General features: G+C 42.4%; 1 protein-coding gene across 1 annotated transcript in view; it reads left to right on the top strand.

Annotated features, from left to right (window-relative positions):
• The window catches only part of LOC117744274 (pro-neuregulin-3, membrane-bound isoform), a 287,795-nt gene that overhangs the window by 251,214 nt on the left and 14,042 nt on the right, over window positions 1–22,539 (top strand). Inside the window, exons 5-7 of the mRNA XM_034552470.1 lie at window positions 8,766–8,789; window positions 19,030–19,132; window positions 21,971–22,097. Of these exons, the coding sequence (XP_034408361.1) occupies window positions 8,766–8,789; window positions 19,030–19,132; window positions 21,971–22,097 (254 nt within the window). The remainder of the gene's footprint in view (window positions 1–8,765; window positions 8,790–19,029; window positions 19,133–21,970; window positions 22,098–22,539) is intronic.

The raw sequence follows: 22,539 nt of genomic DNA, 5'->3' as shown, positions 1-22,539 counted from the left end.
TTTATTCTATTTTATTCTGGTTAACTGGGGCCGTTACTCCTTCCTCCTACATTTATGCCCGCCAGCTCACATCACTTTTATTGATGTATTTCGAAGCCATTCTGGAAAGAAATTACACACACACACACAAAAAAAAAAAAAAAAAAAAAAGTAAACGAGGCCCGGTGAGGAAAAGTGGGTACATCGAGACGATAAATCACACCGAGTCACGGAATTACGCCGGGAAAACGCACTGAGCATCGCAAGCTGATGATGCATAACAGTAAAAGACAAAAATATTAAAAGGGTACAAGGTGTTACAGAATGAAATAAAAGGTGGAGAGAAAGCCCTCACGGATGCAGTGTGTGTGTGTGTGTGTGTAGAGGCTTTAGCCTGAGGGCCAGAGACGATGGGTTCTCAGCGATGATTGACAGCTAGCTACCTTTGGGTGTCCCCACGTTGACTCAGAAGTTGTTTACACAGCACAGATTATTATTAAAATTGGACCAGTTACTACGAGTCCGTGATACTGAAGCCGAATGTTAAAGGAAACTTCAGACTCGCCGCCATCATGCGACATTTAAAACTGTTTTTCTGTATTGTTGATTTCCGATAACTTTTCTCCCGGCTTTCATAAACATATTTCTGAGTACACTTCAGGCCCATTTAATGTCAAGGGCTCCCGAAAGAAAAGAAAAAGAAAAAAAACATCAGTAACGTAAGATGTGTCCTTGTGCGGCACAAAAAAAAAAAACAACAAAAAAAAGCCCTCAGACAATTCATTTGGATTTGAAAAAAATCATTTCAACCTAATAACTCAAAAGTCGGTTTAAAAAGTAGCCGCGTACGGTCGGACCGCTCCGTGTCGTTTTGTGTAACTTTTGCTTTAATGCTGCGCGGCGAGCGGGAACATAACGGGAGGGAGGTTGCTGTCAAAATGAAAATGAAGACTGTTTTTTTTTTTCTGTGTTTAAGCCAAAGAAAATGCAGAGCGGTGGGAAATGTGCTATCGCCGGGCGGTCTAATGGAATGAACTCCCACCTGGATCACAGAGGATGAATGGGCATTAATTAATGCACGGACGTGGGCAGTATTATGCATCCACGGATGATCATTTTTGAGGGGGGGTGGGGGAGCGTGATGGTTTATATAGGGTGTGAAGACTTGTGCTCGTGTTGAAGCCGCCATTTTTAATCGAACTGTAGTTAATTACATTACATTATATTACATTACAGGTCATTTAGCTGACTTACAATCATGTTACATTCATACACTGTAGACACAGCTACAGAGAACAATTCTGGGTTAAGTGTCTTGCTCAAGGACACATCGACTAGGGCGGGGATTGGACCACCAACCCCCTGATTGAAAGACGGACCTGCTAACCACTGACCCACAGTGGCCCAGTTAATCTGTGGCTTAACGCGCTGGAAGAAGTGACGTTTCCACGGGAAAGACGGTTGAGGAACGTGGACAATTGAACAAAAAATTTGAGGCATTTGTCGGCGAAAGAGGATATAAAGGTGAAAGAGAAAAGCCCTTTTTTAGAATGAGAGCAGAAAGGAAATTTAAAAAAGCTAAAAGCAAAACAGTGTTTCATGGTTACAATACGAGCAACATGGTGGTTACCCCCGAGATCAGACAGTCGGCCGGTTTAAGAATAATCAATTGTTAATTCACATTTCTTTTATTCATTTGGAGTCATGTTTATGCCCACGTTGTTAACGCCAAGTCTTTTTCAACTTCTCCTTCCAGCTGCTAGTTGGACGTTTTTTAATCAGAATTTAAGGGTTTAAGGTAGTCAAGCCCTAAGTACATCATCCTCCCCGGGCCCGTTATATGATTTCTGGACGCAGAGAGCATCACACGCCTCGGACGAAAAAAAAAGAGCTTCCGGTCGGGCCAGAGGATACCGACACCTCGTCGCCATGGCGACTACCGCCGGACCAAAAACAAAACCCGGAAAGAAAGAAAGAGGGAGAGCGAACAAATGATGAAAGATGCCATTCAAAATTCAACAAAGACAGCAAACCAAGATAGTTTGTGGGTTTTCTCAACACGTATTTTCTGCTCCGCATTAATGTGTCAGACTGCAGCGTGCTGCAGGACGCTCCTTTCAGCTTAGCCTGTGACGTGCAGGAGAGCAATTTCATCAACAACTAAACCACTTTTGGGCATGAATGCTATTATTTTCTTAGCCGCCGACAGTTGTGTGCATGTCTTACTTTCGGTTGGAAAAAGGGGGGTAGATTTTTAGTATGTTATCCACAGGGTGCAAAAACCTCGAGGCAGCGTTGTGGTTCGGATGAGATGAAAACGCTTCTTACTACATTAAGAAAATAAGCTTTTTTAGGGTGGTGAGGGGTGTTAAACTATTAATATACTGCTGTCTTTTGATAATAGCAACAATAATAAGTCATTGTTGTTACATTTCCATTCATAAGCTGTGATCGATCGGCCTGCAAAAAACCCCAAAAAATAGTTTGCGGCGTCGAGCCGGAGCCTGAAACCCAGACTCTCCGTTGCGTCACGCCATTGCATGACTTATCCATATTGAATTCCATCAAGGCTGAGCAGTGGACAATGCCGGGGCCCCGCTCCCCTCAGATCCACCATCTGTCAAAAAGAAATCTCCATTTTATTATTTGCCGGGGCTCTTAATTTGGAAAATAGCACGCGGCGTATATACCCACACTCTCTCTCTGTTCGGGACACATGGCGAGCGAGAGAGCGCCATCAGTCAGTCTGAGATGTGAACATGATGCAATCACTCCCCCAAGCCCATCTGTAGAATAATTCCTTTTTTTTTTTTTTTTTCGTCTGACGGAGGGATGTAACAGATGACGCTCGTTGTCCGCCAACGTTATCTGTATTAAACAAGGCGACCGCGGGATGAGTTTGCAAAGAAATCTCGTCCAATGCTGAGTCCATTAAAAGCATAGTGTCAGCTTCAGACGTAAGGCTACTGATATTTTAGTATTAGTCATTTTATAGTGAAGTGCTATTCAAATTCTAACATATTCTTTTCAATTCAGTTTATTTTGTATAGCCCAATATCACAAATTACAAATTTGCCTCGGAGGGCTTTACAATCTGTACACATACGACACCCCAGGACCTCACTTTTAAAGTTTTAATATCACTTTTGCAGACGTCATTCAAGTTTTTTTTGTATTAACGGGAAGTACGATTTATAATTAGAGATGAGCAGCTCCTAAACCTTTGCGCATTGCATTTTGGGTTCTCCTTCCATCACCGGCATGTTTTTTAATCCGGTCGAAGGCTCATTCGTTCTGGTTGGATTATACTTTCTATCCAACTGTGTTTACAGCCTGAAGTTTGGAATGGATTTCATTGTTTGCAATGTAATTTATAGAATGAATATATTTCTATTTATTGGTGTTTTAATAAACCAATATTGGGCTGGGCACTTGTATGTACGACACCTAATCTCCTAAAAACATGATTCACACCTATAGAGTCTGGAGGCGACTGGACAAAGGCCTTGAGCCGTAGAGAGACCGATCGAGGAGTTTTTTTTAAAAAACGGTCCACGTGGAGAGCAAAAGAGGCGGAGCTTGCGTGAATGCAATCTCTGAACCCGCCGCTACGTTCTGATGAAACAATCCGGTTTGCACGCGTCGTCGTCTCAAGTCTCCGTCTCCGGTCTCTCGTCTCCAGATTTGCAAACAACGAGCAGAAAAAGAACGAAAACATTTTTTTTTAAAAAGCACGGCGACTTAAAACAAATATCCCCGAAAGGCGAGCAACGAGCCTTTGCAGCACGCCACATGTTATTAATGGCGCCAAACAAGGAATCAGCAATTTGAGGCTGACATTTTCCTTATCGACGGACACCACATTAATCAGGAGGAGTGTATCGGCGAGTCCCGGAGATACCGGCCCTCCATCCGTCAATTAAAATGACAATCGATCGCGTTGATGACTTGCGGGTTCGGGCCAGACGCTCGTCGGCGCTTTTCAATCAGCGTCCGCATTCATCAGAAGATGATTAGTGAGTCTGAAAGGGTTTGTTTTCAGTTTTTTTATTCCCCCCCCCCCCATCTATTCATGAGCTGTCACGGCTTTCTTTTCGCTCACTTTCATGTCTTGCTCTTAAGTTCATGTAATACCGTTATATTTATTTTTTATTTTTCCCGACGACACAGCAGCCAACGGCCTCAACCGTGGCCTTTTACAAAGAGAAGAATAAGACATCCAGCTGGCTGTGAGAGACACACACACACACACACACACACACACACATACGTGTTTCAGTCCGGAATAAAAGATCATGTTCGCATGCAACTTTCTCTGCTTCTTTTTTCTTTTCATTTTTGTGCGTAGGTGTAGTTTGTGTCCTTACCTCAAGGTTAGAAATAGTCAGTATTGCACTCAAATGTTCAGGTTTGATAACGTTGATGAATCCAGAGTTTGTGTGACGCATTCAAGGTATGCCACCGCCACTAGTTTCATAACTTTGTATTATTCGTCTCACACACACACACACACACACACACACAGCCCATCCCGATCCCCCTGTGTGTGTCCACGGGGAGGGGAAGTTATACGACGACACGCTACAGACTCCCTGCCGCCCACATCTGCCTTCTCTTCAAGTTGCAGACTCAAACACACACACACACACACACAGACACACACAGTATGGGGTAACTTTCATGTAAAATGCCACATTGGATTGCTTAGTTCCTCCATCTGAGTTCCCGTGTGGTCCGCCATTCATTTGCCAAGAAGATATGATATGAGAAGGATTCGAAGTTTCAGGGACATTTCAGTCCACAAACAGCAGTTTTAACTGGAATACGTTGTATACGTGATTATACTCCATTTTATCATCAGTTTAAGCCATTGTGAAACATAATCTTTAATAGCTATGTAAGTATTGGGAAGGCTAAAATTATTTTATTATGACCTATGATGATCTAATAGAATACGCCGCGTAAAATTGAACAACCCAACATTATTTAAAGTGGGTCAAATTAGCTCCACCTCCAACAATATAAAAATAATGTCCATTTAAGTTATGAAGCAAAGAATCCCTGTACGTGAGAGAAACGTCCCCTTTGCACATTTCAATAAACATCCATCCGATCTACTTCACACTCGGTGTGGGTGTATTGCTGGGGGATCCAAGGGCGTGCAATATGCACACACAATAAGAAAAGAAAACTTTTGGAATAAACATTGAAGAACTGAAGACCGAGTCGAGCGTGTCATCCAGAGTGGGCCTCTTCGCTGGCCGCGGCTCATTGGCTGCAGGTCGATTTGGATGCTGGATGCGGACCATCACACCTAGACTCTTCTTCACTCGCCTGGAGTCAATGAGCGATGAACTGCTCCTGGATAACAGTCCTGGATAACAGTCCTGGATAACAGTCCTGGATAACAGTCCTGGATAACGCCGGAGGCGCCGATTCCCTAATCGGTCCGTTTAAAGAATAAAAAAAAAAAGTTTGAACAAAAACGTCACATCTAGTCCGTTGCAGCTTGATCGCAGATCTTCACTCAAAAGGGAACAATGGAAATGCTTTTTATAGTGATTGTGCAATTTCATCAAATGGAAATAATCTTGATTTCTCCTGCAATATTTATACTAATTTCTTTGAAAATTCAGATATGTGATATATAGATATATCATGTATATACATATATGATATATCTATATCATATATATATATAAACTTAAAGATCTCCTCAAGCATTTCAGAATAAAGTTCTGTGGGTTAGGCATTTTAATGCAGCAAATTATTCATATTATTATAGTATTTGGGTATTTCTACACAGTACTTGTACACGAGTAAAGGGTCCGAATACTTCTTCCACCACCACAAGTGAAACCTCCCTCTTAAGAGTATATATTTGTGTATACATTCAGAATTGAACCCAGGTTATCAGGTTATTCACCTCAACATTATTACTTCACTTTGTCATTTATGAGCCACAAACCAAGCTTCCAAAGTATCTCCCAATTTTTGGAGAGTTTCCAGCCCGTTTTTGGATTCCAGGCGCGGCGTCTCCAGTGGTTTCTATCCGCCAAACCCAATGATTCAAAAGGCCATCGGTTTCCACACAGCATATTAAACATATGACACTTGGTGGGCTCTTCCATCTAAAAGTGGTTTACAGTAGCAGGAGTGCATACATCTCCAGTATGGGTGGCCCCCAAAGGGGGAGCTGAAGCTCATATCCTGACAGTACTGGTGCATTGATGTATGTTCTACCCAGCGAGCTACACAGAAAATGAAATCCCTAACCTTGGCAGCTTTAGTGCTGGGCTCTACTCATTGAGCTCCATGGGAAATTGAGTTTCTAACCCTCGCTGTACAAGCAGCACTTATAGCTCTACCCAGAGGGCTGGAAAAAGGATCACGATCACACTGTCATTTCCCTTTTTGGCTCCGCGGAGTTCATCGGGGTCACCGAGGCCACAAATACATATGCGCGCGTGTTTTAAAAAAAAATATAAACACCGTACATCAAATGAAGACGAAAGGGATTACCGCAGCAACATTTTGAAATGTTTTGTTTTTGTGGAATAACTCAAAAGAATCCTCTGAGAAATACCCCTTTTTTTTTTTTTAAATGTACTTTTACTTTACATGAAGCGTAACAATAAGGTCATAGTTCTCGACCAATTCCACAACGATCAAAAGGCAACTTTATCTAATATTTTTTTTAAATTTTGCTTTAGTATTTCAAATTTTAAATAAACAATGTGTACGATATGCCCAGACAACGGGATTTGACATCACGCTGAATGGTACAGGGTTATGTTATGTATTTGTCTATTGAAATAACACCAAAGTGGTTAGAAACTACTCGTACTACTCTTGTTTTAGAATAAAGTCTTCACTTTAGTCTGCTATTATTATCTACATACCAAAACAAAAGGCGTGGCATTTCTCTCCAAAAAAATAAATATGATTTTCTTGTGAATTTTCTCTTTCTCTAAATTTGTATTCATTATGGTAGTTTTTAGTCTTCCCTGAAATGTTACGCTCTCGGTTTCACTGGTTTTCATTTTTTTTGGGAGAAATAGTATGACTTATTGTTGGTTATGACTTTTAAAGCTGTTCAGTCTTCAGCCGCCGATGTGTTAACGTTCCACGTCGTTGTAAATATGACGTTTTCTTTGGAGGGCTCTAATCAGATTATCGGCGGTTGGCAAATATTTGTACCAAAAAAACAACACACCGAATTTGTCTTTTTCCCCTTAAAAAGGTTTCACTGGAGAGCAGAATTTATCTTGTCCATCGTTCCCACATCACAGGTGTGTTTGAAGGAAGGAATCAAGGAGGCAGGGGAGAGAGAGAGAGAGGTCTCTGGGTCATTGGTAAAGTGAAAAAAATGATCCGCTTACATCCGGGCTAACATTGCTAGATAAGATTGGGGGCAGATTGGACAGAGCTTTTCGCATTAGAAAGACCAGCTCACCCACTAAGATGTAGGGCAGGGCCACTCAGGAGATAAAGTCACTGTCAGTGCTGGAAAAAGCCAGCGGTGACACCACAGACATCAGCACTTCCTCTAGATTATTTCCTCTCAGTCGGTGAGTTATATATTTTCAGTCCTTTTTTTTGGGGCGGCGGCTAACGTCTGGATTCCGAGACGCTTTGAGCGAAGATTATGTTTTAAAACGGCCAGCTGCATTTAAATTAAATTGTTTAATTCTTTCTTTCTTTTTGTATTAAAGCCAGATGCTGATTTTTGTTGTTGTTGTGATGAAACGATGACTCAGAACTGCAGTCACAAAATAATATAATCGTAGAAATCAGAAATAGTGTAAAAAAACAACAACAAAAAACAATGTTTAACGTGCATTAATGAAATTGCACCACAACGGTCACATTTGCATATGTTAGATGTTTCTTTAAACAGCAGAAAACCTAGCAACTACACCACTTTACTTGCCTTGCTGCAGAAATGTGCTACAACAAATATAATTGTTGGCTTAAGTGTCAAAATGCCAGCTGCATATGAGACCACAATGACCTCCGGCCTATTGTTCCCCCGTTATATGTTTTACACGGCAGAATGCACACAAGCTCTCAAAATTATACTGTTCAGGTTTATCGTGGTAACACTGTGCCTTTTAGGCCGTGTGTGTGTGTGTACTGCTATCTTTGTGAGGACCGACTTGTGTTTTAGGCTTTTAGAGTGGACTACTAGCAAAACGTTGCATTGTGGGTAAGTAGGCCCCAGGTTTTGACAATAAAGGAAAAAAGGTGTTTGAATAATAAAAGAAGCTCTGATTTTGACACTTTCTATTTCTTTACAAATACTAATTTACTCTTTCGGTATTATATATATTAAGAATCAAACAAAATCCCCAAAATGTCATCAGACTTTGATTCCAATGTTGCCGAAACTTGACTTGTGAATGACGTTTTTTTTCATCTCGTTTTGTGAACCGTCTCCTTTTCTCTGAAAGAGAAGCTGAGTGTTCAGGTTTGTGTTTTAGCTTCAGGTCGTGATGCAATATTATTACTGGGGGGGGGTCCTCACAAATAGAGTGGAACAAGCACGCACGCGCGTGTGTGTGTGTGTGTGTGTGTACATGTGTCATCTCTTGTAACATTACTAGCATGTGCCTTCTGACTCCATGTGACGGCAGATAAAATACTTTAACCATCAGCTCCACATGAAAGAACAAGCCGGCGATGATCTGGCTATGCGCTCTGACACAATGCTAACGCACACTATGTTTAATAATATCTTCTTTTTCTCTCTTTCTCCCTCCCTCCCTCCCCGCCTGAAACAACAGATCACTTGGGCATCGAGTTTATGGGTAAGGAAGCTTTTCTTGTCTGCATGAGTCACGACTGTAACCATCACAGGGCTTCATATCGGATAAACACCGCGCCGCGTGATTGCTTACATACAGTGCATGCGTCGTCGACTGCTCGCCCCATCACACGCGGCATCGTCGCATCATTTGACGTGGAAAACAACACAGTCGCATATTCACTCGGAGGTCGTTGAACTATTTTCCCACCGTCTTCACCTCTCTCCGTGCACATGTGTGATTGTATGTCATTATTTCCTGCACCCGACGCTATCCTAATGCTTTCTTTCTCTCGCTCTTTCTCTCCTTCACTTTCTTTCCCCTCACAATTGCTTATGAAGTGTCCCTCCAGAATTCCAATGTGCTGCAGTCTCCTTGGAAACAGCGAGAACAGAGAGGCGGGCGGGGGGGGGGGGGGGGCGGGGGGGGGGGGGGGGGGGGGGGGGGGGGCTTTTTGTAATGTCGTTGGCTCTGTTTTTTCCGAACACACTCATTAGTGTGTGTGTGTGTGTGTGTGATAGAGAGAGCGAGTGAGTGTGCATGGCACATGTTCAAAAGTGTTTTTTCTGAAGTTAGCTTCGTTTTTTTTTTTTGCGAGTTTGGGATCCCTCCAGTGATTGTGTGTTGGATGTTTTGCGTGCTCGCCGCGCACATTGGCGGCGAGGGCCGCCGCGCAGACGCCAGCGGCTCCTCCTCGTCGCTGCCAAGCGCCCCTTCTAACTGCAGGCTCTGTGTCGGGCGTCGCAGCCGAGGAGAGCTAGCTAACGACGCGGAGGCTCGTCGTTAACTAGAGCCCCTCGCGCTCTCAAGTCGGAAAAACAATTTGGGCCCTTTTCCCTCGCCGACAGTTTGGGGGTAAAATTATCTGTGAAAATGGTCGTAACCGCTTCTACTTTTCTCGAAGTAAAAGAATACAAATAATAATTCACAGGAGGAAGCAGTGACGTGCTTCTTGTTTTGTTATTTATTTTTTCAGGAAACTTGCTGAGACTATGCAAAACTTGGCAGTGACAGATGATCTTTTTCCACAGGGCTATCTTGCATTTTTATTATTTTTTTTCTCCCCATTTTCTATTCAGTGAGAGTTTATTTTTTTTATGCCTCTCCAAAATGGTTCAGGCTGCCACACATTTCCTTAGCTAACGTCTCCACTCCTGCCAATGTCTTTCCCCGGCGTTGCGCTAAGCGGCGCTTCAGATAGATAAGCACCTCCCACACTCAACCCCGGCTCGTCGGCCGGCGTCTGTGGCTTTGGAAAAAAGCTGAGAGAAAAGAATTATACAGGGCTTACCTACCAAATCCACTGAAACAATATACAATACAATTAAACTGTAAAAAAGAAAAGAAAAGTGGGTAAAAATAAATGTTGAATCGTTTTTTCTGTTCGTAGCAACTGATGCCGTGTCGTTAATTGGGAGGACCCTGGTCTTCCAAAGATGGACATTATTTCAGTCAGATGCTAATATCAAGGATTTTATCGGTCGTACAAATAAGATTTGGCTCCGATTAGATAAAGCTCTAAAAAAAAAAAATCTAATCTGCAACAAGGATTTTTCTGTCGGGAGGACAAATCCTCCTTTTTAATAAACACATCAGTTGGCAGAAATAAAGTCCACCCTCTCCGCCCGTATGAAGATTAGTCAGATGGTGGCCAATCATCTGATAAATGAGCAACTGATGGTTAAGCGTCACGAAAGCTGTAGCTGGTGTTCTGCCTAAACCAATGTAGAGCTCCATTTGTTTTGTAAATTGAGCTGTTAAGAGGATCGTTCTGAACGCAATTATTTCTTTATTTTTTATAGTTTTGGTCACTCTTATCGGTAATATACTTTAATAACGTACATTTTTTAGATCTGGGGGGGGGTGGGGAAGGCAACAGATGGCGCAAATAAACAAAAAAAAACAAAGATCGTGACCGGTCAGCAACCTTTAAGTTCAATAAACTTATTCTGAAAAGAAAAAGAAATGTATCAATAATACTTCAGTTTTTACCTTCAAATAAAGTGCTTCAGTTAAGACCTCGTGTTTTTGTTTTTTTAGACTTCATCATTGCAAGTTCTCAGAAACGATCATAAAAGATGACTAGAACAAAAATAAGTCTCAAGTTGTAATGAGGTGTTATTATTAAAAATGTTATCTAAAATGTTGGCCGCATAAACACAAATAGGTTTTCTGCCGTGAAATCTATCTTTACGAAGCTCGTAATGTTCCCACTTTTGGAGATATTTCAATTCGGTGATGCGTTTATTAATAAGAGCATAGTTAAAAGGTGTATGTTATAATTCAGCAATCAAAATTGACATGTGTCGTGGGCTTTTGGAGGAAAACACACAAAGAAGAAGACTTTTCATAAGATATCGTATGAATACGTTGACTTAGAACTAGATTAATGGCCGACACGTTGTATTTCAGTAGTCACGGAGATACCAAGACACGTTGTATTTCAGTAGTCACGGAGATACCAAGACACGTTGTATTTCAGTAGTCACGGAGATACCAAGACTTGCTGTCTGTGCACAAATCATTTTAATATTGGGTTTAAACAGAAATAATCCCATGGGAGTTGTTTCCCACAGACAACCCGTGGCCCTATGCATGATTTATAGAGACTCCTACAGAGTCAGTTTCTGAGGTTAAAATTAGAAAAGCGTCTGAAGGTTAAGATCTCTCCACCCAGGCCATCACCACCCACACGGTTTAATAAAACAGAGCTTATATTCAAGAACTCTTGGATCCTGCCTTCCTCGTTATAAATCTTTTATACACAGCTTGGCAAAAAAAAAAGGGAGGAGAGCGTTTCACTGTATCTTAGTCAGTCAGTCAGTCATGTGGCCATCAATATTTCCTTTCCATCAGAGATCACTGAGCTCTGACTGAGAGATGTTCCACCTGGCTGTAAATCAATGTTAGAGCAAAGTGTTTCAGGGCTGGAAAGGATTTTAAGTCGTGTTGATTTTTCAATTTCTACCCTGGAGGGTGGAAGGTGTGTTTGTGCTGGATAGAGGTTTGGCAAACTAGAGCAAAGATAAATGGAGCTTCAGTTGGTGGACACACACATATATACCTTGGACAGCTGTGATAGGAGTTGGCATTTATGTAATTCAGTTGTCTTTTACGTGTGCGGTGAAGATAGATAAGGTTTCCATTTTCACTACTGCTCAACTTGGAAAGGACAATGTGCCAGCTTAGTGTCTTTTCAAAATATACCTCCAATGTAGGTTTACTTAGTCTTTTTGTATGTGAACTTGGTTAGATTTAAGAAACATAAGTAATTAGTTTAGGAAAAGGTCATGTTGGGGTTGGGTTAAAATAAGTATGTTCGTTGCGTAACTTTCGTATGTGGCGTTGATTCCTCGTACCTGGCTTACTTAGTTAGCTGGATAATTTTCAGGATAAGATTACTACATAAATCAGGCTTTTCGGTTCCACCAAAATCACCATAGCAACACATCCAAAGACTTAAACCTGCTCCAGCGCAGGCTAAGTTAAGTTAGCTGGATAAGATGGCAGCTCCCTTCCTCAGAAATCCCATTGATAAAGGAGTGATATTAGTTAGATTAACGTTTCATAGGGAGAGAGTTCTTATCGCGTCATGATGACCTTCCTATACGAGCGCTATCCATTCTGCCCACAAGGAATCATTTATTTACAAGACCTTCTCGAGCCATCAAATCGCAGTCTGGCCCAAACGAGGCAGATGTTGTCAATCGAAAAAGCCTTTCACAGATGTTGTCAATCGAAAAAGACTTTCACAGCATTAATGTGCAAATAGTCGAGCGAGTAAACTCACATGAGTAAAGCGTTGTGAATATTCGTGTGAACGCAGCATTACGCATTTAACTTATCTGATGTGTTGCCATGCTTCTTGGCTAGCCCACGCAGCGGTGGCGGTGTTAGCTCCATGATTATGGTCTGGAATTCCTCATATGCGTTCATGAGCATCTCTTGCTCGTCAGAGGAGAAAAAAGAGGCTCTTCCATTCGAGTTTACTTGTCTTTGTGCTGTTAGAAAATCATGGTTTCGGTGATCGACGCTTCCCCCTTTTGCATGCGCAACTATCCTGAGTACTGACGTCTGGTTCCAATTAACGAGATTGTTTGAGCCTTTGAGAAACCGAGAGCCTGATTTTAATCATCGGGTTAATTTCAGCTGGCTAATAGGACATTTGATCAACTTAGTTGAACCACGTACGAGGAACAGGGCCCAGGAGGAAAGTGTTGTTTGTTTGACCCGACGGCTCTCATCCAGATGCTAAACGATGCCTCGGCGTGTCGGTATCAGACGAGCATCTCTGTATCCGCTGAGTTGGGAGTGAGAACGGGTTGACTTTGACAACTTAGGGACTGAAACACATCGTGACTGCAAAAATATGAGGCCCTGCTCAAAGTCAAGGGAGAGAGAAGAGGGAGGGAAGAAATAAATCACTCTGTCTTCTCAATCAAATAGCATCTCAATTTCTTTCTTGTTTTTGTTTTTCTGAGATTTTCTGTGAATGAGTTTTGAATTCCTGGAGGTGCAGCTTTGTTCTTGTCGAACGCGGCTGCTGCAAGAAGCATAACATGCACTAGTGGAGTGTATGAAGTAGAATCACGTGTCCAGGGAATTTAAAACTATAACTAAAGAAGTTAGCTTTTACAGTTTTTTTGGGGTAAAAATCAGACTGATGAACTTCATAATTTTCATTGCTGTGCATGAATACCATTACCATAGATTGTTTTAAGGAATTGCCACAGCTCTAGTTGTCTTGATTGGCAACAGTGCTGTAAAAATGTAATGGCAAGGTTAAAAGTGTGACACAAAAAGGCAATTTGTCATGTACAAAAACAGTTGTTTGCACAGTCCAGTGGACGTGATGTCAAAGGTTTGATGCCTAACAGCTTTAGTTGACCTTTAGTTGACCTCAGGTGAGCAGAAAGCTGAGGAGGCTGTGCAGCAGCACTGTCAACTGTGAACCGACAGGTTGAAGAAGAAGACAAGAAATGCTCCGTCAAAAACAAACAAAAAAAGCCCCAGTCACTTGAATACATTCACTATGGTAATATGGTGAATAAAGCCATCCGGGTAAATAAAGGAAAAGACCGGGACCGTCCAAGAAAGCATGCTCACTGTAGCACGGCAGAGCTGCATGAATACAGGTTTTCACCACCATCAGCGCGTGAAAAGTCTAAACGCTCGGGGCAGTGAGGCAATGGTCTCCGTCTGCGTCCTCTCATCCTCTTTCATCCATCCCCGTACGATCCCTGCCGCTCTTAGCGCCGATGTGGAGACACGAGGAATTATTGTTCAATGAATAGCGCTAAATAAATAAGATAGTACTGCGTTACGTGACTGTAAATCATTACAACCGTAAACTTTCTATATCCCTGGAGGTAAAATATATGACGATGATGCCAGGCCCGGAACATTTTTCTCATTTATTTATTTTTTTTCCCGCCGGCGGGCTGTTTTCAACCCGCCTTCGTAGCTGTGCACCCCGCGATAAATGATGTGCTGTAATTTGTAGATATCTCATGAAATCAATGCGCGGATAATGAACTAGGACGTATAAAAGACCCCTACAGGGCAGGCGGAAGGAAGGCTGAGGTGGATTGGTTAAAATAAAAATAAAATCACCCAGTAGACCGTTAATTCCCTGTGAGAAACGAGAAGTCGACATTGATTTATTTGTCACGTAACTTAATCAAAACTAAACAAAGAAATAAACAAGTTTTGTTGCTTAAACCCGTGAAGACGGAAGTTTATTTAGAAAATAACTGTCAGGATGAAAATGAGGAAAAAAATTAACACGTGCGGAGGAGGGAAAATGCATGAAAAGTGCAAAGTTACCTTTCATAAGATATCATACGTGAAGCCAAATGACAGTCAGTGAGGTCTCTGCAAAGGCTCCAGGTTACTAATTACGACTTTGATTAATATCGCAGATAATTATCGGTTCCTAATCTCGTGGTAATGAGCTTTGCTGCTTCATCATAACTATTGTGTTCTTCTGCATATTTAAAATTCATGCAGTAGTGAGCTGTCGCCTCGCGTTGAGGATCTTTGATCCGTCTGGAGACGTTTTAGCAGAACTTGAGACCTTATCTATCTGACCTTATCTATTCTGACCATCAATAGCTTACGTTTGTTTTGTGCAGCATTCATACAAAAGCCTTCAGTCCTCTACCATCGTTCATCCATCTTCTGCCACCTTGAACCGATTCCAATGTGCTGCCACTAAACATTACATTTTACTGCCTGTCAAACTCGAGGGCTCAGTTTATTTCCTAATTGTACAAATGCAACACAATTTAAAAAAATAACATAACCTAATATCTGCAACAGACATGTCCACGTCGGTGCCTGTCAGCAGTCTGACTCGTCCATATGTCCGAAAACATTAAATACAAATCCTGGAATGACTCCAAACACGGCCCCGCACAGCAAAAAAAAAAAAAAAAGACGTGACGTATCCTATAATATTGTTTTTTGAGTGTGTCGCATGTTGAAAAGCCTGACGCAACGATGTTAAAAGAGTGCAAGCCTCAGCTTCAGGGTCAACGTTGAAAAAGCTGATAAAGATGGAGAAAAAAAAGATGTGCGTTGTTGTTGTCGTCCTCTGTTTGTGTTGACGTGTGTCACGGAGCCCACCGTGCAGACTTAAAGCCCTTTCACCGGGGCTCAGAGGCAAAAGGCCACTTCAGCCCCCTTTTTGTTTATGTCCACGTGTGCGTATCTGTGTCCGAGCTGTCGCCATCCATTTCTCTGTAAAGCCCCCTTTTAAAGAGAAAAACACTAACATGTGGCTTTTGTCGTCAGCGGCAACGGTATTTATGGTGCGGCGATGCAAACGCGACACCCGGGAGGACGTCGCGCACGTTCCTGCTGCTTTTTGTGTGTTGTTTTCTGGTGCAATGTGACGCGTGTCGAAGTGAATAAATTAAATTAAATTAATCAAAATTCTGATAATTGTATTTATTAAGCCACCAGACTCTCGTCAGACGAGAGTCATTTTTTTACCGGGCGTTATCATTTTATTCAAAATGCGGTCGGAAACTCATCAGAAGCGTCCGCCGATTCATCATAAAATAAATAAAAAATATTTAAAATAAAAAATTAAATAACCTACTGCAACTGCTAGCTGAGCACAAACAACAACAAAAAAACGTCTGCGAGATGCTTTTTTGACTTAAACGTGGTGGACCTGACCCTTTAACACAGTCTGACAGATGGATGACTGGAGCGCTCTTGTCAGAAAGAGATTTATTCTGCTTATACATGGATTAAGGATAGGCCCGTGTGTGTTGTATCAGCACTACAGAAAGTCCTTTTTTTATATATGTCTGGGTATTCCATCAAGCAGTACGAGTCATAAATATCACACTAAAGGCAATAAACACTTTAATCTTTATTAGCAAGGCTAGTCTATTTCACCGCCTGCTCCATCACTTATTGATTTCTCTCTTTCAAGCCGAGCTCAACCCCCCACACCCCCTCAGAAACAAGACATCCCGAATGCATGGGATCACGGAATACGTACCGGAAAAAAAAAGAAAGGTCACCCCCCCCCCCCCCCCGACACCTTTTGACGTGAAATATTAATCGCGTTGTTTTCCGTCACGTCGCTTTAAATAAGTGAGCTGCCCGAGCAGAACCGGAGACGTGACCCCAAGTCTCCGCGGACACGCTTCTCCGCGCATGATTTATTCACATCGAGTCGGTGTGTGTTCGTGCATCCGGTGGGTGCGTCCAAAAACGAGGACGTGGGAGGATGGAGGCTGAAACCGCTGCTTGACCTTGGCAACATATTTATGATTTGGCCTCACGCCAAGCACGCCGCCTGCATAAATGGCAACATGAAAGTCGCGGATGGTGAACGGACTGAACTTTTCAACTCGTTCTGCGAGCCGACGCATTCGTTTCATTTGGGCGTCGACGCAAAAAAAAAAAAAAAAAAAAACGAGGCCCCGAATTGGAATTTCAATTCATTTTTTTATTTTTTTAGTCTTTTTTTTTCACCTCGCGTGTGTGTGTGTGCGTGTGTGTGTGTCTTCACCCGTCTTCCATCGGTGTCACTTCGGTAACCGTGGAGACATTTTCTGTGTAAGATGCGCATTTCCTTGCACATAAAAACACGTGGAAACTTTCAGTAACACTTTCTATGACGCATGTGTCTATAATGCATCGTAAACGTACTCATGATACGTTGTTAATCTGCGTAAATATCAATAATGCTCCATGTCGGTAACATTATTGCGCATTTTATAAGATCAAGTATCATAATTCTTCATAATTGCAGGTCACTCACCGACATTATACGTGTTTTTCTTGCATTGATTTAACAATATTTGTTAACTTAAAGCAAATGACTACTTATAGTGCCAGCTTGTAATGTATTATCCGATTTTCCCTCGGGAATTTCATTATAGCATCCAATGACCACTCAGAATAATCCCATTATAATATATTATTATTGTGATTGTGCATTATGCAATTATAATATTGCAACAAGGTACCCCCGTAGAGTCACTTTTGGAAGTGTACGATTAGTCAACATAGTCTAACTACACATAACAGTTGTTATATTATGGTTAGAGCTCTAGAAGTCAGAGGAATTAACCCCGGTGGTTTGCAAAGTGGGTGTTTTTTAACAGGCAGGAAGGCTCAAATGATTCTAGAGGCTGCATTATGGGAAAGGTTTTTAGAGCTTGACCCACAAATTAAAATGTTAGGCCATCTGCTGCGATTTTCGACCTTCTTTTTATCGAAGTGCAACTTTAATTTGCTGGCGCGCTCTTTTCAAGGAGTGCTCAGTGTCTCAGTGAGAATAGGTTGCACCTTAACATGATGCAACATACAATAAAAGTATTTGAGTTGATGCAAAAAAAACCCATCTGTTTCTTGAGGGAAAACATCCAACAACGTCCTGCGTCCACATCTCTCGTTCACATTTCATCATGGCCGCCTTCCCTTCCGTCTCTCCGCCGCCTTCCCTACAACCGACGCCGGCGTGCACCCACAGGACAGCCCCCCCCCAGCTCCCACTAATAACCTTAATTATGGCCAATAAGCCAAGTGCTGACTTGTGCTGATTAACGCCGGCCCACGAACACAACTTATGCGTAGATGGAGGGAGAGAAACGAGGGCCAAAGAGGAGAAGGGAAAAAGACTCGATGACGGCGGTTGTTTTTCGTGGGATTAGGGAATGACATACCGCATGTGTGATTGGTTACGGTCGGTAGCTCAAAGGCTACAGCGGTAAGCTTGTTGCCGAGAGATCCCCGGTTTGAATTCCTCAGCCGGGGGCTTGAAAATATCGATGTGCTCGTGAATTAGTAACACTCTCTCCCTTCGCTGACTGCTGCCAAGGGTGCCCTTGAGCAAGACGCGGTGGCTGCAGTTGTGCATTCTGCAGCTTCCCGGCAGTGATTTTCTGAGCTTACGCACCCGAGGAAGCAGCCCGGTCCCCCCCCCCCTTCCACCGAAGTGACCATTCAATCTCTCAATCACCTCGATGTTAAAAAAACCACCAAAAAAACCCAACACCTTGTGTCATCTCCGTGCTCCTCCCAAGGTCTGAGCCTCGCTAAATAAAACGTGATTGATCCCCCCGTTAATGCATCCGAAGGCGACCGCGATTCACTCGTTCGCAGCTAAACGAGACGGCGTCCATATTTCTCCACTAATGACGTCCGTCCGCGCCATAACTCTCCTCGTCTCGCGTGTACTCGAGCTCCATTACGCGTGGCATCCATTTCAAAAAAAGCGTCTCTGCCGGACTATTCCTTGACGGAGGCTGCGCCGGTGAATCGGTGGAGAATAAAAAAAGAGGGGCGTTCGCGTGTCGTAAATGGGTTCTGAGTTGTTTCAATTTGTGTTTTTATTTATCACAAAAGTAATTACAGAATCTGCAAGGCAGATACAAAAAACGCCCCCAGAGAGCCGTTGCATCAAATGGCTGTTCGGGTGCCGTAAACAACGATGTTAGAAATTAAAAGTCTCAAAACACGTGTTTTAATACTGAGTTATGGGGAGGTTTCTGTCTTCAATTCATTTAGTAATAACTCTGTATCGGTGAATATGGAGTGTGGTCTCTCAGCAGATACGCTGTACACACAGATTGTTCTTCCTCTTCTATTTCTCACACACACACACACACACACACATGCTGACAGATATGAACGTGATCTATGACTTTATGGTGCCAACTGTGTGTCGTTCAAACATTAAATTGCGACGTCTTCCTCTGTTTTTGTGTCCCCACAGAGAGCAAAGAGGTGTACAAGAGACAGGTGTTGTCAATCACATCCATCGCTATGGCGATCAGCCTCCTGGGAACCCTGTGCATGGCCCTCTACTGCCGCAACAAGTGAGAGGATAAACACACAACAACATAAACCCACAGATCGACTGTTTCTTTTCATCGTTTATGGATGTACATTTTTATAAATGTGTCAGTAAAGCTTGTTGGACTGTAATTTTTGCATTTTTCAGCCGTGCACAAATACATGGAAAAAATACATATGGGATTTTCTCATGAATAAGTTGGCAGGTGAATTAAGCTGCAGTGACATGTCATTTCATACCAACCCCTTAGTTTCTTCTTTAATTTCATCTCAACTGGAAGTTCCTCCGACGATTTTATTATTATTTTTTTAACTTTTAAACTCGCTTCGACGACAACATTTATGGTGAAATCTGCCATAAGTCCTAAAGTAAGCGTCACGTTGGAGTGATAATGGGAATAAGCCCAGTTGGGTGTGGGCAGACAGAAATGCCCAAGGAGACATTTTGTTCATTCGCTGCAGGACGATGGAACATGTTGAGGCATCAAACATTCTTGGAACGAAATCCCAGACCGGGTCGTTGCAACAATTTGTAAATCTCATTATGCGCACACACACATATTCATAGCCCATTATAACCCAAAGGTCATCTCATGTGGCTCCTGCTCTATTTCTTTCTCCTTTCTGTCCTTCTCTCTCTCTTTCTCAGCATATTTTTGCAGTGCACGCCCTGTGTGTGCACATTAATTGGCATATGAATGGCTGCATGAACTTTGCATAGCTATTTTCTCAACAGGATGGGTCAAACATCCGGTACGTAATAGTCTGTTATTCCGAGTGTGTGATAGATGGGACTGTAATTCCATAGGCTTCCCGTCTGTAATATAATGATGTGAGCGAGTGAGCAGCCTGACAACAAGATAATCGGATAAAAGGCATGATGGACAGGCACCGACAATGAAGCCGTAATTGAGTCAGGGAAACTAGAGCTCGGTCAATGGAGAAGATGCATTCAGATTGGGAGGAAGCGTTCATGCAAAATCTGAGTGACCTGAATATGGATTTAAGTCAGAGGTTTTTTCTCACAGTGAGCCAGACAGCGCTGTAGCTAGTTGATCTTTTAGCAGCGCACAGTGTGAAGCCTCGGCTGGCCAGCATTTCACCTGCAAACAATCTGAATTTAAAAAAAGTCATCAATTATGAAAGAAAAAGGCCCAAATACTCAAAATTGGACCCGAGTGCTGAAACCCACGAAAGCCGGTGAAAATCACGCGGCCATCTTGTGGAGTCGTCTTATCGTTGACGTTAGCACCCATTGTTTACTGGGCCACTGACTGGGGGCCGTACGGGAAGTTTTAAACGTGGTATCGAGAGGGGAGCAGTGCGGCGGCTTCAGTTGCCGGGGCGGGATTAGCCTCCGGCTAACGGCGTGATTTGTGTAAGGTGTCTGTAAGGCCTACGGTGGCCTACGGTGGCCAGTTGAGGACTGACGAGCGAGACAAGGAAAGAGAGGGAAGAGAAGGTGGCGAAGCTTCCTACGTTGGATTCCTCGTGTGCTTAATAACGAGTAGCGTGCACAGGGTCCCTGGTTCCTAACCCACGGCACTAAATTTGAACTAAATTAGCACTCTGAGATACTTTATTCATGAAAAGTGCTTTATAAATAAAATGCATTATTATTATTAACTCTTTTAACACAATTTATTTTGCTTTTCTGACGAGAACCTCAGTATTTAAGGATTCAGCTAAATCCAAATTTACAACAACAATTTTTTTGTTAACACTGCATCGCGTATCTGTTCAAATGCGTGTTAAAAGGTTTGCGTGCACACGCTCGGCTAACTAGTGTCGTAATAAATAAGAGCATGAAAAGAAACACAATCAGAGTTTCTTTAAGAGGAACGATAGAAATCTGATGTTTAACCCTCTCGGCAAGACTAGGGTCAAACCAATTTGTCTTTCATTCAATGACTTCGGTGCATTCTCAACCACTCTCATAAAAACACATTAGAGGAATGAAGAGTTTAGCCTTAAAACATCTTTAAAGAATGTATCATATGAAGTCAATATATACTGGATTTTGTTATCACCTTTGGGAGAAAAGGAGGAGAGGTATAGATAGAAAGCTCCTTTGTTTGGTCAATAGCTCACTCTCTTCTTCTCCTCCTCTCTCCCCAAGGGCATGAGACCAGGAGAAGGCAATTCTCCTTGGTCTCTGACTCATTTTTTTTTTTAAAGTATGCCGGTGGAGGATGAACAATATTCTGCAGAGTTACTGCGGTGTCCTTTTATCAGGATGACACAGGATATTCTGGATATTTAGAAAAGTAAAGTAGGATTAATGGTCCATACGTTTGATCGAGTAGAACATCAAAAACAAAGTGAAATGCTTTATTCTGTAATGTAACCTTTGCGCTTGCTTTATATTTTTTTTAGTGTAGCTACTGTAAGCTGTTATGTTTAAGGTACTTAAAGCTTTAAAGGCAGCCAGTGGGAAAATCGACGTTTGCTGAATATAAAAAAGGATAAAGGCACCTGTGTATGTTGCCTTATATGCAATAATTGGTTTGGCACGTTCTGATTGGCCGGCTACGCACATTATCTGTGGACGAATCCATGCTTGGAGGAGTGTTACACACACACACACCAGTTGTGTACATGCACATTCCAGTTGTAAGTTGTAACTGGTTTATTAGTTGCGGGTGGGATTTGATGGGAATGATGATTCCAGAACATAACACACAGGAATGTGTTATTCTCATACTTAAAGCCACTTAATGATTCAATTAACATTATTATACTGATTGGTTGCGGATGAAAAACCAGCAGACCTGCACGTGATTCACAGGAGTCGGTGCCGACGATGGTCAAAGCTGAAAAATAAATGAAATCATCTTTTATTTTTCCGTTTTTCTCTTTAGGAGGCGCAGAGAGAAGCTCCAGGCCCACCTGAAGGAGAGTCGCAGTTTGAAAAACTACACGGCTAATTCCCACAACGCCCTGGACGCCAAGACGAGGGTCCCCAACACCAACCTGCAAATGCACGAGGTGACCACTGACGGTTTTTGTTTTTTCCCCATCTTGACTTTCTTTTGAATTGTTGCTGCCCGATAGGCGAAGGACTCCCACACATGTAAATATACACTTGGAGAATGTATACGTGTGTGTGTGTAAGTCAGGGTGATTCCATTTTATTTATGAATAACGTGGTATTACCTTTAAGGACTTGATATGTGTCATTATAAAGAGCATCTTCAGCAGCACCAAGAAAAAAGAAAACCTCTAAAATAATCTTGTTAGACATCTAATACCATTAGATGCCACAAGTTTAGAGGGTTTTGTTGCTTGGATTGGTGCTTTAGGCAGCGGAAATTCAAAATGAACCCAAATCAGGCACATACAGTACACGCATTACACCTCAGAGCACTGTGATCCATCATTGAGTTTATCACCCCCCCCCCCCCCCCCCCCCCCGTAGTCTTAAGATGCT

Source organism: Cyclopterus lumpus, chromosome 15 (genome assembly GCF_009769545.1).
Source record: "Cyclopterus lumpus isolate fCycLum1 chromosome 15, fCycLum1.pri, whole genome shotgun sequence".
Taxonomy (NCBI): Eukaryota; Metazoa; Chordata; class Actinopteri; order Perciformes; family Cyclopteridae; genus Cyclopterus; species Cyclopterus lumpus.
This window is presented reverse-complemented; position numbering and strand designations above follow the sequence as displayed.